Here is a 19,288-nt window from a genome sequence, read left to right as displayed (position 1 = left end):
AAAGTAATTAATACAGACCAAATTCGTATCGACTCATCGCTACAACGCCTAGGTCTTACCGACCGAATTTGACGTGCAACGCGTGCGGGCAAATTCGTGTAGTTACCGTTACAATATTTTTAATATGTTAAATTTTTTTATTAGAAATTATACGAGCGTAGGTTCTGTTTCTTACGATGACAACTTTTTTTTTAAATATAGTGCCGGTGTTTTAATGAATTTAGCCCATACCAACCGAATCCATATTAGTGTAACGCCGCAAAGTGGCAGATAGATAAACAAATTTAAACTGCCCGACGTAACGCAACGGATAAAACACTAGTTTCAAAAAAGGAATTAATTATCTATGTTATTTTAAGTTTTATTTATAAAAAACGACGAGTGTGAAATAAATAAGAAAAAGAAAAAAACATATGAATAAAAAATAACAGTTAAATAAAAATAAGTTGTAATTATTATTTTAAAATACAAAAATAAAAAAGAGACATGACATTTGTCCGTCATGGCATTATCCAATAATAAGAGAAGTGGGAGAAGAAAAAAATTGTTAAAAACACCAATTTGATAAATATCTTGTAAAGGACACCATTTAAATATTTTTCCTATGATATTTTTTGAAAAAAAACTCGTAAAAGCATATTTTTTTAATTGAAAAATGATAAATCCTTTAAATGATCAAAAGCGAAGTCCGTAAGGAATCTTCATTACAAGATATGATCTACCAATCTATTAAAGAAATAGACTTTCTAAACAAATTACATCTATCTATTGGTCCATCATTATAATTTTAAGGCTTCTTAAATTTTTTTGGTAATTAAATAATTCAAAAGTAAATTATATTATTCAAAAGTAAGCATTTAACTCATATATTAATGTTAATGACTATGGTATTAAATAAAATAGTAACTCCTAATTTATGTATGAAGAAGTGAATACTGTTTAACTCTACACATTTTGTTTATATACATTCAACACATAATGTTGGTGGGTTAGACACTTTTACATTAATGATTTTATAATTCTCTATGCCATTTGAAGTTAACCGTTATTTTTAGTATCCAGTAGACTAAGGTACGTTATTAATGTTTTCTGGATAATGTTTATAATTTCCATGTTTATACAATTAAATTATGAGCATCCAATAGATAATCCACAATTGTTACTAAACTTAATACTCTCTGTTGTCCCGTTTTTCTAATTGTTACGTTTTGTGTATTAAATTAAAATCCTTCATTAAATCAACAAAATTAGACAGCACATTATATGCGGGTTTTTTTTCTGTCAACATTTATGGTGCTCCCATTTTCATATGGTAACCTTGTTATATTATATTACTGATGTCTTCAAATTAAAAAAAAGTGTAATTTTGTTCAATCAATCAACTTCTTACAATAAGAGGAGTAATTCAAACGGTTAGTTATTTTAAAATTCTTTATTTACCCTTCAATGCTATATATTAGTGTTTTCTTTTCTAAAAGTGTAGTGTCGACGCCAAAAAAAACCATTGAGTAGCATTTCGAACGATAACAATTTATTATAACTCTTTAATACAATAACGCATATTTTAAATTTATTTTGTTATGTTATTAGCTTCAAGTTAAAGCTTACATAAAAGGATACAACATACTATAAATGTGAACAAGTATTTCTACCTCATGTGTTGCAGTGGAGCGGGTTAAATGCGTTACATGTTCGAAAGCTATCACGTTTTGCGACAGGCACGTGACGAGTAGTCGGTTGATATCGGTTCGATTCGTTATGATAAAAGTTTTATGGCAAAAATTTCATTACCAAAGTTGATATGCCAAAAAGTAAATACATGAACTAAAGTTGATGGGTAAAAAAAATATAAGTGTAAAATGCTTTATGCCAATAGTCTAATAAACCAAAGTTTATAATAAAAGTTGAAAGACTAAAAAGGTAATTATTTGAAACTATTATGATAAAATTAAAAGAAAAAAAAAACTTTAGTGCTTATACCTTTTAATGCATGTATAATAATTGTACAATGGTTAATTGTACATTATGTATGAAGATTTGAACATTGACGAATAGTAAATGTGTGAGTATAAGAAATAATAGTCAAATAACAAATGATTTTTTATGTACTATCAATTATATGTGACATACATAATTAGTCAAAAATAAGTAAACTAAACATAATGGAATATGTTGTAACCATCCTTTTCAATGTTGATTGACAACATATTTTAAATGCATTTTAACACTTAATGCTGAAATTCAACTTTGGTTGTTTTTATTAGCTTGTAATAAATAAAAGTCTAACATAAGATGTAATAGTGCCACCAACTTAAATCTAAAATTATTATGTTTATTTTAAGTGAATGTGATGAATAGTGACTATTAAAATTTTAAAGCATGTTATTTAGATATTTCTATTGAGATCATGAATTTTTAGAAATATAATATTGCGTATTAGTTTACTTTCCTTATATAATTGACAACATTTTTTGGGTCCATTATAAATACTTAGCCAATTTGCCTAAATCCAGTTACATTATAATTTTTATATAACGTGTGCGTATTTTTCGGCATGATTCTTCGTAAGAACGACCGACATGATAAGTTTCAGTTATCTTTTTGACAATATAATTCCTTATTTTAAGTCCTTAAGTTCTATATTATGTGTTTGCAGTATTTATTACAATATTTATTTGTGGAATATATATGCATGTTTTATATGTTTTTTTTCTTGTTTCTATGATTTTACATTACATTGATTTGTGTATTTAAGTTACGTACGTAATAAATATCATGTTGTCGTCCCCAAAAATATAGTACAGATTTTCTTGCCATTTAAAACTACTTCTGTTTGTTAGATGATTTCTATATTTTCATCCGTTTCGTGTCGTACACGGGTCAATAGCCTAGTTTACAATGTAAGAACAAGTTAAAAAGAACACTTTAGACAAACAAGCCAATCACGAAATGATTTGGAATGAAATAAAGACTATTTCTTTTTTACCACTTTTATATTTTTTTAACGGCTGAAGTACAAGTTGATGTATAATAAATTAGTAATGGCAAACTGCATGTTACGTAACTAGGCCTTGGTTTCTTTTTATTTTAATTAAAGTGTCATTCGATTGTGTTAGTTTGAACGGTTCGTGTAAGTGGATCTTAATGTCGTACGTGCAATTGGTGCCAATATACAATTATCTGAATCGTTTTACGTATAAGTCGTTTATTCTTTATTGATTATTTTATGTGTGCATATTTTATTATAACATAGTTATTATCATATATGAAAGTAATATTATTGCTTTTATTATTTAGTTACTGTCATAGATTAAACTGATTTTTTTGAAAGTGAGTCTAAGAGGAAATTATTAAATAACAAAGCACTAGAAATCACACAAACAAAAATAATAATAAAGAAAGCAAAAATAAATATTGCATATTTGTTTCTCTACTCGTGACTTGTAGATAAACTATGCGATGCTTTTGTGCATGCCCATTTTAATCAAACTATTTATTATGTATTTATTAATTATTATAATAAATTAAAAGTATGATAATTATATAAACAATAGTTTCATTTAGCCTCACGCATAAATGAGACTACCCAACTAATATATGAAGTCAGGCTCGAGCTCATTTATTATATCAGTTCAACTTTAGGCCCAGACATATTAAAGCTTGACTACGTTGAAACTTTTAATAAGACTGTGCAAATCGTGAATCGATTCCATTTGCACCCATAATTTTATTTTTAATTTAAAATGTTTAGTACCCTTTAGTATAGTATGATGACTTGATTTCGTCATAGCTAATATTCCCTCCTAACCAACGATGTTAACGGATACCCTTAAAATCATATTATATGCACAACATGGTCACATGCGAACTAAAGCAAACAAATTTGTGTATGGATACATATTTTTAAAATAATAATGGGATTTTAAAATTTATAATCATAGTTAGCTTACTTTTCATTTATATTTTATAATAGATTTTATATCAACGATTCCTGTATATTTATCATTTAATTTTTAAGATACCATTCTTCTCTCGTTATGCTCTTTTTGGAAGCCACAAAAGTATTCCCGTATCATGAAGATATAAGGGTCCACATGAAATCGAAATACTCGAACATAACCAAACTTAATTAACTATACCCGACCTAAAATTGTCGATTTGATTTTTTTTTTTCATAACCGAATTTTCAGTTCGGTCTTGATTATTTGATTTATGTTTTTTCAAAACCGAATTTTCAGTTCGGTCTTGATTTTGCATATACTCATCTATGAAAATAGCGAACCAGACCCATAAAATCATGTAAGCGACGTCAAGTTTCCTGTTTGCTTGAAATTAAGAATCCAACCAAGTCAGCCAACCCAATGGACTGGAGCCATTACAAGAACTGTATCACACTAACTATCACCTCATCCCGTTAAATCAAAATCCCCAGTTTTCACAAGATAACATGTTTTCATTCTCAATCTTACTGATCTTTAAATGTGTTTTCACAATTTACATCTCTTAGACTACATGCTATGAAGAGGTGGCGGGGCGTCACTCCCTACCACCTCATCCACTTTAAACACCGAAACAATTACACTTAGGTAGTGTTTATGTTGCAAGAATGACAAGGGGAATAGAATGATTCATTGTAGCTTTTTTTTTTTTTGGTAAAAAAAATTGAGATAGAAGTATTTTTATTATTTCTATTTCATTCCTACATTTTTTTATACCAAACAATATAAAGTAATAATTCATTTTATTCTCATAAGTTAACCAAACAAAATAAAGGAATGGTAATGATAAATTTCATTCATTGTCCATTCCATTCCTTCTCCCATTTCATTCTCCATTCATTTCATTCCCTCTAAGTAGGTTGCAAAAGTCACTAGGCGAACCCTAGGCGGTCAACTGGGAAGTTGCGTGTGCTCAGAGTACTCAGGGATTACTCGGAGTGTACTCAGAAATGATAAGTATAAAAAAAAATGAATGTTATATATATGTCAAATATCATAAGTATAGTAATACTTATAAAAAATAAGTGAATGTCAATATAAATAAGATAAATATATTTTTAAATACTAAAGTATTCTAAAATTTGTTAATCATTAACTAAAAAAGTTATATTCCTTTTTTTATATTAAGAAAAATATGAATTATATTGCATTTTTTTAAGTTAAAATCGGACAAAGTTGACCAACTAGATGTGATTTTGGCTAAGGTTAACCACCTTTGATCGATACTTTATAATTAGACAGAGTTAAAGAAGCTCTCCTCGGCGCTATACCTTGTAGCAAGTATTCAGAGAATACTTAACCTTGAAAACCTACTTTTACAACATTGCCAAGTCTAACCAAACATACCCTTACACTACTCCAAAAAGGAGGGCGCCACCCAGCCTTCTCGCCATTCTAGTGGTGCCAGCAATAACCCAACACCACTCACTATCATTATAAATTAAAGGGGTGTTTGGGATTGCTTATTTTCACTAACTTGCAACTTATTAACTTTTTAAAAAATAATAAAGTGTTTAGAATTACTTATATTGTTAAAGAAAAAGTTTCATAAGTTACAATATTGTAACTTATTAACTTAATGATAAGTTATAAAAAGGTAAAATAAGAAATCCCAAACACCCCCTAAGAGTGTTTCTTGTTGGTCCAAACCAACACAATCGTCTCAATTAACTAACCCCCTCCACTACACATGATTCCTGGGTTGATTGGTTAAACCCGTTGCCTACATGACACTATAACTAACCAAACCACTAAACATAGCCCTTAATAATAACCTGAGTTTAGAGACCTTTACGTCCCACCTTATAAATATCTTAATTAATAATTATAATTTGACAAACTGAAGAGGTAGGTCCCAGCAGAGCCCAGTTGAACCCGCAAGACTCACCTTGAAGAGGGACGTCTGCGCAAAGACCAACTGGTTCCGCAGGACCCACCATGCTCAGAGAGATGAAGACCTTACGCGCAGTACGCCAGCTGTTCCCGCAGGAAAAGCCTCCCAATGGTGAAGTACCCCGCCTGTTCCCGCAGCTGCGGATACAAGCCATCAGGGAAGGCTACCCGCACTAATAGTAAGGCTACACGCACAAGGCACTAACTCTCAATAATTCAGTAATGTCACCTGAAGAAGGAATGAGCAAGGCGGGAATACTCCCGCCCAAATGAGCCAGTCCGTACGCTTCTGGAGGATCTTTTGTACTATACCTGCCAAGGTATGGACAAAATAGACAAGATCTGACCAAAGCAGCCCATCACAGGGTGACAGCTCACTGACAACAGTACGATGAGGAGCACGCTCTAGTACAAAATGTCACTATCAGCCGCTGCCTACTCACCAACCCTCATCGTGGCACGTACATAGCCTGCAGTTGGTGGAAAAGGAATAGTACACAGCCGGCCATGTCACTATCAGCCGCTGCCTACCCACCAACCACCAGCACGGCACATGCGTAGCCCATAGTTGGTAGAAAAGGAATATTATACAGCTGGCTGTACCTGCTTGGAAACCTACCTTCGGCTATAAATACTCCAACACCTTGGAACGGTATGATCATCATATACTCTAATATATCATCTGATACCATCACATATCTTATCTGCTCTAGTTATTTCTCTTAATATACACTTATATTCAGAGCAATCTAGTCTGATTCTCACGCCGGAGGGTGGTCACAAGGAGGTACCCCCCCCCTTCTCAGTGACGAGCTCACGGTGTTTGTTTTGCAGGTCATCAGAAGAATAACCATCTTTGCCGGACCTAACCCTCGTGGGAAACATCTACTTAACCCTAAGATTATCCGTAATCTGCCGGGGTCAATTAGTGTTTCTTCATTGGCGTCATTCGTGCATAAAAGCTAGAACTAATTTTCTCAGTTTTTTCAAAACCTCTGGAAAGATGGTTAAGGTTACTCCGGTGCCAAGGCCAGCGAGTGACCAAGAAACCCCGGTAACCACAACCCCAGCTACTGGGGGGAACACCGGCGAGTACACAATTTTTACGAACACTACCCCGGTTACCCAAGCCGGGGCAAGTGCAGTAAACAATCCTTCACTGGGATTCACCGATACCCAGTTGGAGAGACAACAGACGAGGCTCCCCCGCCAAACACTTGATCAAGTTAAAGCGTGGGCAGAAGCACGTCAGAAAGAATTCCAAGCTGAGTTGGATGAACGTTTACGTTCACTCCAACAGGCTAATGACGAGTTCGGAAACACTCGACAACAGCTCAACATGAGTAATGAGTGCGAGTATGATGAAGATTGGGAAGAATCTGACAGTGACGCAAACCCGCGCCATAGGGCGAAAGGGAAGCGTAAACAAGCAGATTTCCACAGAAGAAATTTTGGAGAAACCTTTAAACCAAAAAACGCGGGTGGAAACCCACGTGACTTCTCTAAAACCTTCAGACCAACTGTTGCAAATGCGAGAACGTCCAAATTTGCAAGGGATATTGCGGAAGCAATTGCCCCAAAAAGTGCCAAACAAATGTCCAACATAGGCACATATGATGGTATATCTGACCCAGACGATCATTTGAACAGATTCATAGCGGGGGCAACCGTCAGCAATTGGACGGAACCCACGTGGTGTTACATGTTCCAAATGACGCTTGTTGGGGCAGCCAGAGCGTGGTTTGACCGTCTACCGGTCCACCACATCTACGATTGGGCAGACTTCCAACAGAAGTTCAGCCAACACTTCAGTCAACAAAGAAAGTATACCGAAGAGCAATGGACGATCCTCAACTGCATCCGAGAGGAAGATGAGTCTTTACTAGACTTCATCACTCGCTTCAACTCAAAGAAGTTGAGTCTGGGCACCATAAGTGAGGATCTTGTTCGCGCAGCTTTCATCCAAGGCGCCGAATACCCAGAACTTATCCGCACATTGACGGGTAAAGACGGCATGCCATCCACATGGGATGCCATCATGACAGCAGCTAAACGCTTCGCGGAAACGGAAAAGCAACTAGATAGAGATCTTCCCCAGAGCACAAACCTCTACACTCAGAAAACAAGAGAAAACAACGTCCTTACCGCCCGACAAAACAAAAAGAGGAAGCTTGGCATTTGGCAGTCAAGGGTAAACTTTGACACCTCATCCGGCTCGCGCCCTCGGTTAAGCGGAAAGGATAACATGCAGTCGTCGAACCGGAATCCCAAATGGACGCCACTAACCAAAAGCGTCACCGAAATATTTGCCACCGAGAGGCTCCCATGGCCAAAGGCTCCAATAGTCCGACAGCGTCACAACGCTGATCAGAGCAAGTCCTGTGACTTCCACGGGACAAAAGGTCACACTATTGAGGAATGCATATCCTTGAAGGACGTCGTCGAAGCATTCGTCAGAAATGGGAAACTCACTCACCTCGTGGCGTAATGGACGCTAAGCAGGCTAATGCGTGTAGAACCCCAGTTGGGGAAAACACGGATGAAACTGCAGCTTCAATGTTGGAGACTACATACTTTGTAAACAACGAGATTCCGAACCAGGTGCATATCGGCTCGAAAGGCTCGATGACACCCCCATCCCAAGAACATGGAAGGGAACTCAATTACACAGGCTGCATGTAGATCAATTCCAAACTTGTAAAGAAAAGGCCTAGAGCCACTTCTAATGGAAATGATTCTCCTTATCACATTGACGCTGATGGTCTTACATTTATACTTATGATCTGACCACACTGATATGCCGTTATTTACCGCATAAATAAGTGGGGAAGTAAGTCGTTGCGTGTGGAAGGCGGCAAAACCCGCATAAACACAAAAAACGGCAAAAATTTCTAAGATGAGGAAAACCTTCACGCAGGTCAGTTATAGGTGAAGTTTGGTCATCCCACTAAATGAAAGTGACGGTCCTACCCGCACAATCATGATAGAGGAAACTGAACATTAACCTGTTGACAACCGCGCGTCGAAATGTTAACTTATTCAAAACACTTGGAAAATTGCTAAGTTAAACTAAAGTATGCATGAGCGAATCATATATTGTTTATGAGGCAAAACAAGTGTCAAATTAAGCTATAATATGCATGAGCAAGTCATATAACGTTTATAAAGCAAGTCATTAAGTGAAAGTGACGGTCCTACCCGCACAAACATTTATATTTCATAAAAAATTCAAACATTACAAGAATGGCCAGGTATCTACCCGCCTACAGTAATGTAAATCTATCCTAACGGTGGGAAGGGATCTAAAGGTTCAAACTTCAGGACCACTCCCCCCAAACCCACTTGCACCCGCACCATCAGTTGGCTGTGGCGGTTCAAGGAAAGCCTTGAGAATAGTTAGCCCATCATCAGCAGCAGCAATTTCGTTCACCTTCTCCACCACCGGATGCGGGAAGGCAGCATACTGGTTCACTGCTTGGTCGTAAGCAACTTCAGTGTCCACGTCATAAAGAGAAAGTTGGAAAGCGGGATGCCCTTCTCAACAAACCCCAGACCAAGCAGGAAACCAGCATTTTCCCCATCCTCATGGGAAGCGTTGAGGGCTGCGCTCATGGCATCGTCATAAGATGTGTTTGAGAAGATCCGATGCACAACCTACAAAAAAATATATATATATATATATGTATCAAAAACTTTTCTAAGTATAAAGAAAAGCGTAAAGATATTATGAAGCTACGCATACCTGCGACAACGCTTCTCGTAGAAGCCAAGAATACCTTGGTAACCAAGAAACCGTAAGACAAGTGCGGGTACAGTGTCAAGGCGAAACCCTTCACATACTTAGCACCTGCAGGGAATTGAAGCCAAGAATACCTTGGTAACCAAGAACCAGTAAGACAAGTGCGGGTACAGTGTTATGGCGAAACCCTTCACATACCTAGCACATGCAGGGAATTGAAGCCAAAAATACCTTGGAAGTCAAGTAACTATAAGACGAGTGCGGGTACAGTGTCAAGGCGAAACCCTTCACATACTTAGCACTTGCAGGGAATTAAAACCAAGAAGGATCTTCTGGGCCATGCTTATGGAAAGGGAAATAACATCCCCGCATAGCGGGAACGTTGAGAACTAGATTGTTTGAAGCTCCAAGATGGAATTGGTAGTTTAACATAATTGATCACTATGTCTAAAACTACCAAAACCTCGTGGAGAATCTACACAAGTGAAACTCAACGCTCCTGACTTGCGAGGAGGTTACACACCTACCCGCATCATACCCAAAGATCAAGCAGAAAAGTCGGGAATTTCTGCACGTGATATTAGGAAAACCGCGGGAAGAATCCCCACGGAAAACCTTAAAACTAAAAACCCTTTTCAAAACCCTTTGCTTAAGTCCAAAAGTTCACCTCACTTATTAACAATTCATGAGAAGAACATTAGACTGGGGGGACTTGAAGAGGTAGGTCCCAGCAGAGCCCAGTTGGACCCGCAAGACTCACCTTGAAGAGGGACGTCTACGCAAAGACCAACTGGTTCCGCAGGACCCACCATGCTCAGAGAGATGAAGACCTTACGCGCAGTACGCCAGCTGTTCCCGCAGGAAAAGCCTCCCAATGGTGAAGTACCCCGCCTGTTCCCGCAGCTGCGGATACAAGCCATCAGGGAAGGCTACCCGCACTAATAGTAAGGCTACACGCACAAGGCACTAACTCTCAATAATTCAGTAATGTCACCTGAAGAAGGAATGAGCAAGGCGGGAATACTCCCGCCCAAATGAGCCAGTCCGTACGCTTCTGGAGGATCTTTTGTACTATATCTGCCAAGGTATGGACAAAATAGACAAGATCTGACCAAAGCAGCCCATCACAGGGTGACAGCTCACTGACAACAGTACGACGAGGAGCACGCTCTAGTACAAAATGTCACTATCAGCCGCTGCCTACTCACCAATCCTCATCGTCGCACGTACATAGCCTGCAGTTGGTGGAAAAGGAATAGTACACAGCCGGCCATGTCACTATCAGCCGCTGCCTACCCACCAACCACCAGCACGGCACGTGCGTAGCCCACAGTTGGTAGAAAAGGAATATTATACAGCTGGCTGTACCTGCTTGGAAACCTACCTTCGGCTATAAATACTCCAACACCTTGGAACGGTATGATCATCATATACTCTCATATATCATCTGATACCATCACATATCTTATCTGCTCTAGTTATTTCTCTTAATATACACTTATATTCAGAGCAATCTAGTCTGATTCTCACGCCGGAGGGTGGTCACAAGGAGGTACCCCCCCCCCTTCTCAGTGACGAGCTCACGGTGTCTGTTTTGCAGGTCATCAGAAGAATAACCATATTTGCCGGACCTAACCCTCGTGGGAAACATCTACTTAACCCTAAGATTATCCGTAATCTGCCGGGGTCACTTAGTGTTTCTTCACAAACATATGATAACTTAAAAAGAAAAACACAAAGGGAATTAAGAACCATCAAAAGCAACTTGTTATTTCCTTTGCCTTATGTTATTACTTCTTCCCTCCCTCACTACAATTCAGCATTCAGAATCAAATGTAAAAAAAAAAATCCTATTCGAAACAAAAACAAAGAAAGATGAGAAAGTTTAATGTTTGTCTGTGGTTGTAACTGTTTTACCGAAACACTTAGGCCGGCTCGGGTGCCAATACTTTGAGGCCACGCATCCATTCACAAAAACTCGGTTCATCAAAGTGAATAAAACTGCTTTTCAGCTTCGTCCTTTGTTCCGCACTCAAACTTCTAAGCTGAGGAAATCTTGCTTCCTGTCACAAATGTTACATTTTCCGGTTACTTTATTTCACATGGTGGGTTGGGTTACAGGCTTTGAGGTATACTGTTGCATATCATATTCAACCTAAATTTATTTTTAAAGAAAGTAAAGTAGTCTGTTGACCCACTCGTGATTCGCCTCTATTGTGTACCTTAATTAGGAATGGCATTTTCTAACATGACCCAAGACACTGCATGAATACGACACAAAAATAATGAGGTTTTGGGTTGTTATTATGTCTAACCAATGGGTCATGTTCAGATTGACATGCTTAACCCTTTTAACCAAACAGAGCCTGCCACCCCGTTTGGCTTGCTCAGATAAACGGATTAAGCGGGTCATGTATTTAACACGAATACACGTCTCCTTGTGTTCGGGTTCAATGATTGCCTCTCACACGATTGACAACCCTGCTGTCACAAACAATTGGACGATTTTTGACCCGTTTCTTTGTTAGCTAAGTTTTTTGCTTTACTCTTTTAACCCGTTAGCAAGTATAACTGGGTTTGACCGATTTTCAAATAAGTCAGTCCAAGCTCACGGGCTAGTTGATTTGCATGAAGAATATAGACAAGACTACTGTGTCAACTCACTTGCTCATAAGGAGGATCCTTGTGTGCAGGAATTAGCCGAGACACAAAATACCTCGCCTGAGAACTTCCCTCCTGTTGCAAATGAGTTCCAATAAGCCGTAAATATTTTAATAAAACAATTTGTAGATTTAAAGAGAAAATGAGATCAATATAATACTTTGAATGCAAGAATTCTAGGAGCAGGGAATCTCGTCTCTGTGAGTTCTTCAGCCAATGTTCTGCAGGCTGCTAATGCTGCTGCACTTCTTCCTTCTTGGGCCGCCAGCTCAGCACCCTGAATCAACAACAAAGCATTTAGGGGGTGTTTGGATGTGCGTTTTGGACGTAATTATGTAACACTCAGTAATATTAATCAACTATATAGTATTCATTGCCTTACAAAGACTTGCAATTGCGTTGCATTTGATCGGGTAATCAAGCATGTAAATGTTTAGAGATAAATCGATTAAAAAGTCAAACTGACTATAATATATCTCCATCTTATAGTCATTTTTAAATTTTTAGTCAATTTTTTCCTAACATCGACATGTTTTATTACTTCTGTAATTGAAATATTGGTACCTCACAACACGGGTTCAAGCCAAAAACATGTACGCTAGAGAGAGAGAGAGTAATAAGAAAGTAACTAACCAACCAAATGAAAACATCGGTCCCGTGATCAAGAACAACAGCCGCATCAGATTGCATTGCAAGATCATGAGCCGGCAATTCCTCAAAAGTCCCACCTTCACGGTGCATAAGACACCGAGGAGCCACCATCCGAAGAGACAAATCAAAAGACGCCTTCAACAAAATATTCCTCAAGACCGACCTCTCGTCCTCATGCCCAACAATACTACCCAAAAGCGGGCCCTGCCTAAGATGAAATAATATCTCAGGCATATTAGCCAGCTCTTTTGGAAACTGATAAAGCTTTGATTTTGGCATTTGTGACCCGAAGTTATTAGTAATATCTTTAATCCTTTCATCAATTGTTGCCCGTACATCAATTGCATCCTGGCCTTTTTTGGCCCGTAACAAACTCCTTTTAGCAATAAGAACCGCCGCCACCTCATCTTGGACACTTTCCAAATAAGACGAAACACCATCAACTGTCGGCAACCGAACCGTAATCACCCTCGTAATATCCGCCTGATACAAATTCAAAAACAAAATTCCAAATTGCAAATACACGAAATCAGTTTTAATATTTCCACGTGTCTCCAATGACACTGCAAAACTTTGTGTTTCTTCCACACTCAACATTTGTATCGAAACCGAATTATCGTTCTTAAACGCTTCATGGTTATCTGTATGAGCCTCTTCACCCGGGCCTATAACCTGAGAAACCGTGACGTCGTCAGAGCACCGAATTTCCATCAGCCCGTGTGAACCAGCAGCCCGAGTTGAGGCCCGTTGTAAATTCACACCAAACGCCTCCCCAAAATCATCATGCAGAATCAAAATCCCGCCTGAAGCTTTCACTAGCGGTTGCAGAACCGGGACCCGAACAGGACACGTTCCCGCACATAAAATGTCGACTAAAGTATTACGTTTATGAGCCTCACGGCCCAAATTTTCCATCCATTTTAAAGCGGTTTTCTCCATGTGGGCATAGTTTGGATGACTAAACGAGTGTGGGACCGACCCGGGACCATACGTGTTTGGTCCACCCGCACACACAATTATTCTACTGCTACCTCCTGGTTTTTTCACCACCCCCTGTGACATTTCGGCTGACGGGCCTTGAATAATCGCTAGCGCCACTTCAATTGCTGCCCCCATGCAACGGTTTCTAGAAGCTTCAGGAACATTCAAGTTGTATGGCCTTAAAGACGAAAATATAGAGTGTACGACAGGTAAAGACGCGTGAATCGGAGACAAATAAATCCCAGTTCCGTAAACGAGTTGCTTTAACGATTCTTGATTTGGAGAAACACGGCCCGGTAACAAATCGGCTGATGCAACCGACCCTTCAGAAAAATCATAAACCGAGACCGTTTTCCCATACGTTACCACACCGATTCGTGTTGTGGGTGGAAGTGAGTCCACAAATGCATGTAAAGAACTCTGCAAATGTTGAAGATGTGGTTCGTCTAGACAATCATCAATGACAAGAACAATAGGGGCTGACATGCGGGAATCAGAGACAGGAATGTAGCCGGGTCTTCGGTTCCCGGTTTGTACAAAGTCAACCATCGGAAATGCTAACTCGGGTAGATTAAGAAGTTCTTCTTTGGCGGAGGCTATGTATCGGCCTTCACTACTGTTTAAATTCCCGCAAATTACGCATTGCCAATGGCCCGATCTGAGTAAGATGTTGCAATAGAGATTTGCATAAGCTCCACAGTTTTGGCAACGCTGTGGGTCCCGCTGGATTATTTGTGGGCCCTGTAGGACTTCCCGTCCAGGAGAAACCAATGCCCCAAAACCCAAACTGGGTACATTCATTAGTTTCTTTTGTTTCAGTACCTACAAAGGAAAACAAAAGAGGTTCATGTGTAAAATCTTTAACCAATATGGGCAGGGGTCAACAGGTCAGAAAATGTCATATCTGTACAAGTCAAAATAGTTGGGCCAAAATCTTTTTAGTTTCGTACGCTTTTTAAGATGATTTATGAGTAAATAATGTGTTAAATATGATGTACAAAACTAACTTTAGTTATTAAAGTTAGAAGTGTAAACAAGCAGAGTTGGGCAGCTCGTGAACTACTCAAGATCTGCTCGCTAAAAGCTTAAATAGAGCTGAGCTTAAATGACCTCGAGCCTCTATGGGAGCTCATTTAATAAACAAGCTAGAGCCAAGCTTCACTTATGCGAAGCCTGAACAAGCCTATTAGTTATACAAATTTCATTAAATATATATTTGCCTAATTATTACTGTATACAAAACTATGATGAAAACAGCTAAAGTTCATATATATGTTATGCTATGTATAAAAAATATTATTATAAATGTATTAACAAAATATTTATATAGGTATGTAAATAGAATAATTGAATAACTAATAATATTAACATAACTTATTATAAACATTTAGGTAGATAATTATTATTAGTTTATTATTACATACAAAATTGTGATAAGAAAAACAACTAAAAAGTATATAAATTGTGATAAATAGCAAGGAAAGCCTGAGCTTGAAAAGCTAATCACAACCCGGCTAGAATATTATAAATAGAGCTTGAGTTTAAGCTCTCATAAGTTAAACGAGCCAAGCTCAAGCTTACACAGGCCCAGGATCGGCTAGACTACATCCCTAACTACAGTGATATAATGGCATAATAAGAACTTAAATGTTGGTGCTTCATTAATAAAAGAAAGAAACTTGATTATAAGATACCTTACGTGCAGAGAGCAGAACATTCGGTGCATCAGAAAGAGCCACCATGTCCTCTGCATTACTTGGCATTGGGTGTTGAAACTCATTCGCACCATCCGAAAATCCCGAAGGCGGCGTAGCTGGGGCGGCAGCAAACGCCACCGGTTGAGGAGTCACGGGAGACGTTCTAAACGGCCCAGCAGCAGGCTGCACGGGTGAGGAAAACACAGGCGGCCCTTGAGGAACCGGGCCCACAGTTCTAACACCATTGGAAGATAAAGGCGATTGCGAAGGCTTAACCGACGGAGAAAGTATCTGGTTCAGTTGGATGGTGGGCTGTCCAAATCTCGGGGCTGTAGGGGGGCTAAATTTGGGGTCAGGCCTACGGGCCTGAGCGGGCTCGGGAGTGGACGGGGTGATTCCGACGGAAAACCCAGGTGGGAAATTAGGGTTTTGGTCAGCCATTTCAACTCAAAGCCTTACAATCTTGAAGACCTACCTGCCTGCATGTATAATAAATTGGGGATAATTATGTCTGTACAACTCTACCCAAACATGGGCATTGCAAAAGTTAAGAATTAGATCTTTAAACGTAGATAATCAAAACCCTAATTGGAAAATTGATAATTGGATCGGAAACTTTAATATAAAATTAGATCAATCAAGAAGTAAAGAAATAGAAATAGAAATAGATAGATCGATTAAAGGGTTTGAATAATTGAGATCGGAATCAAGGGTTTGAATCGAAAGAAAGTAACTTACTTGATTGAAGATTGGAATGTTGAATTGTTGAATGGTAGAACTAGGGGTGGGTTGTGTAGTGTAGTGTAGTGTAGTGTAGTGTAGTGTAGTGTAGTGTAGTGTTGTGTTGTGTTGTGTTGGTATGTGACTTCTTGAGGAGTTAATGGTGGAGATGGAAAAAAAGTAAAAGGAAAATGGAGGAAAAGATGTGGTAAAAGTCAAGGTGGCTCTTAAATATGTAATAAATTTTAATTTTAATTTTAATTTTAATGAAAATAGATTGTTTAGGCTTAATTTTGAAATGGCATTTTCTCATTTTAGGCCATAGAAAGCGTAACCGACGTCAGGCGTGTTATTGGCGTGGTGATCGGTGTTAGACGCCTTGCCAATGTCAAATTGTTAGTGGTGCCTGACGCGTCACCGGTTACTAATGCCGTCTACGTAACAGGTAATTAAACTTGGTTTTTAAAATTGTATGTAGATTGTTATGGTATGATAGGTGATATGACGCCTTAATATTAATATTGATTAGCATTTGCCCTAATAAATCACAATTTTAAATGTGTGGTTTGGTTTTATTTATTTATTTATTGTGCGTTTGAGAAAGCAAGAACTTTGTAGTTTGGTTCACTTCAATTTAATGTTTAACGCACTTTCATTTAGTATCGGATTCATGTATTTGATCTTAATTTGTTTCATCAACTTTAAACTTAAATATTTAATTGCTAATTAAAATTGAATGTCTCTTTTTAGTTTGTAATCACTCGTGGTAGGCATCTAATGGGGGGCATGGGGCTCGTGTTGTTGTCGTCGGCAAAAACGAGGTCGCTGGAGTTGGATGCCTAAAAAGGTAATCGGGGAAAGACAATATGAGGGTTGTGGTTGGTAATTGGTTTATGTTTTTTACTCGATTACTCTTGAGTTGTTTTAATCTTCATTTAAATTACTACTACCAATACTTTAAATTTCCATTATATTAAGTATTCTAAGTTCGTAAGTTAAATGTATGTTTTTTTTTTATTTCAAACCCAGGCAATATAGTAATTTAGATTGTTGGGTAGATAAAATAGTAGTAGCATTTGTCATTAAAAAAAAGTTAAATTACTCTTACATAGTAATCATCCAGCCAGCTCGTTTAAGCAATTTTAGGAGGTCAACCAATAAAAGAAATGAAAGTTGAAACTTAGAAGTATTCGTCGAGTTAATAGTTTATAACTATTCTTTTTGATCATAGAGACATGGACTAATATGATTTATGGGTTGAATTTTTGTTTGGTTCATTTTCCATATATGATTAGGCAGCCCAATAATTAATAGAAGAAATGGCTAAATGGCCTGATGAGAAGTCCGGTGGACCACATCCCTCCCGGGATTTAGCCCATCAAAAGATTTGAAGTCTTCCAATTCGTTTCTTGGTCACCTCTATTTTCTAGAGTTCATACGATTTCGTATAATTGAATGTCCAACTTTAGTTTTAGTACAAGTTCTTGTCAAATTCATAATTTATTGTTTCACGTATTCTATTTTGACTCTACCTCAAGAGGATTTCATACTTAATTTTATTGTTTCGTTAAAATTATTCGATGGTAGACTATTAAGATTTTAGAGTTACTTCTATTTGAATTTTGATTTTTGACCATAACGCATTTGGACCTGGATCCGTTTATATAAACCTGACCGGACTTGAATCCAAACTTAACCACTTTTAAGTTCACCTGTTCTAACTCGAACTCAATCTAACCTCGTTTCATCGCCCTGCCCGACTAGACCCATCCATTTTGCCAAGTTTAATCTTTATGTACGATCCACCTAGGAATGTTAGAAATCGTGCGGATATATCTTGTTAAACTTAAGTTTGTGAATTGGAGAAAATTGTAATTGTGAATGTGTGACGGTGAATATCAAGTTGGGACAGAATCTATTTTGTTTGGTTGGTTATGTGTCGTACGTTGGGTCCAATTCCATTGCCATTTGGATATTATGTTGATGCCTTACCACTCCCTCCTTATCTGTCTACGTTTACGTTCTCTTATAAATTAATAACCTGTCACTTAACTACTTGTATTGGTTATTATCAAAGTATTGAAATATCCCTTAGTATTATTTAAAAAATATACATATTTAACTGCTTTTAAACGATTATGTTATCATCTAGCAATATAAATAAAAATTTAATCATTCTTCTTAATCATTTACGGAATACTACATTACAAAGAGTAAGAGCGTGTTCGTTTCATGGATTAGTAGAAATTTTTAGAAACTAGAATTAAATCCATTTGCTTGGCCATATTTGTTTGGATGTGAATGAAATTGGAATTTGAAACTAATTCCAATCAAATCTCATGTTCATTGGAATTCAAGAATCCCTCACTTTCTAAAAGAAAGATAAAAAAAACATTGGAATGTTTAATTTGTTTAGGTCAAAATGGGTTTCGGGTCGGAACAAGTTTGGCTCGAATAAGGTTTTGGATTGGAAAGGGTTTTGGCTCAGGTTTGGGTCAGGACAGGTTTTTGGTCAGAGCGGGTTTATGATCGGCATGGGATCGCGATTGAACGGGTTTCGGGTCAAAATGGGTTTCGGCTCGGCACGGGTTTTGAAAGTGGTCATTTTTGTTAAAAAGTTTATAGCGATTAGTTACAAAAGGTTTCTAAACACAAAAAAAACAAAAACTTTTTACATTTTTTAAAGTAATCACTTTTATCTGATTCTTTGAATGATCTCTCTCTCTCTTATTAAGTTAGACTTACAACCAGGGAACTCGAACCCATACTTCTTGAAAATGCAAAGCCTATGTGCTTGCTTAGTTTCACACACAAATTTAGGTGAATTAAAGTTGTGCATCGCTATCTAGTTGGACCTCCTAATTTGGGTTTAAAAAGTTAGTACACAAACTAATCATATTAACTTCTTTTCTTATAAGGCTTTTTGTTAAAAGGTAACTTTAACTACA

At 37.6% G+C, this 19,288-nt stretch overlaps 1 protein-coding gene across 2 annotated transcripts; it reads right to left on the bottom strand.

Moving 5' to 3' along the window:
- Positions 1-11,356: 11,356 nt before the first annotated feature.
- LOC143567465 (protein transport protein SEC23 A-like) lies at positions 11,357-16,061 on the bottom strand. Of its 2 annotated transcripts, XM_077053881.1 has the most exons (6): positions 15,618-16,061; positions 12,925-14,745; positions 12,452-12,568; positions 12,295-12,366; positions 11,548-11,693; positions 11,359-11,439 (listed from the first exon to the last, which is right to left on the bottom strand). In XM_077053881.1, the coding sequence occupies exons 1-5, from the start codon at positions 16,059-16,061 to the stop codon at positions 11,556-11,558; spliced, it is 2,592 nt and encodes an 863-aa protein (XP_076909996.1). In that variant the 3' UTR covers positions 11,359-11,439; positions 11,548-11,555. The 2 variants fall into 2 exon arrangements, with proteins under 2 accessions (XP_076909995.1, XP_076909996.1); XM_077053880.1 differs by having other exon boundaries at positions 11,357-11,693.
- Positions 16,062-19,288: the final 3,227 nt, after the last annotated feature.

This window comes from Bidens hawaiensis, unplaced genomic scaffold (assembly GCF_021521415.1).
Source record: "Bidens hawaiensis isolate Kalapana, Puna unplaced genomic scaffold, B.hawaiensis_p1.1 tig00023406_1, whole genome shotgun sequence".
Lineage (NCBI taxonomy): Eukaryota > Viridiplantae > Streptophyta > Magnoliopsida > Asterales > Asteraceae > Bidens > Bidens hawaiensis.
This window is presented reverse-complemented; position numbering and strand designations above follow the sequence as displayed.

What these genes read in the sequence shown, in the direction of transcription:
- LOC143567465 (XM_077053880.1), bottom strand. Translation starts at nt 16,061, where the DNA reads ATGGCTGACCAAAACCCTAATTTCCCACCTGGGTTTTCCGTCGGAATC. An exon ending in CCGATGTTTTCATTTGGTTG is followed by an intron (nt 12,569 to 12,924) that starts GTTAGTTACTTT and finishes TTGTTGATTCAG; the next exon opens with GGTGCTGAGCTGGCGGCCCA. An exon ending in AGGATCCTCCTTATGAGCAA is followed by an intron (nt 11,694 to 12,294) that starts GTGAGTTGACAC and finishes CATTTGTGACAG; the next exon opens with GAAGCAAGATTTCCTCAGCT.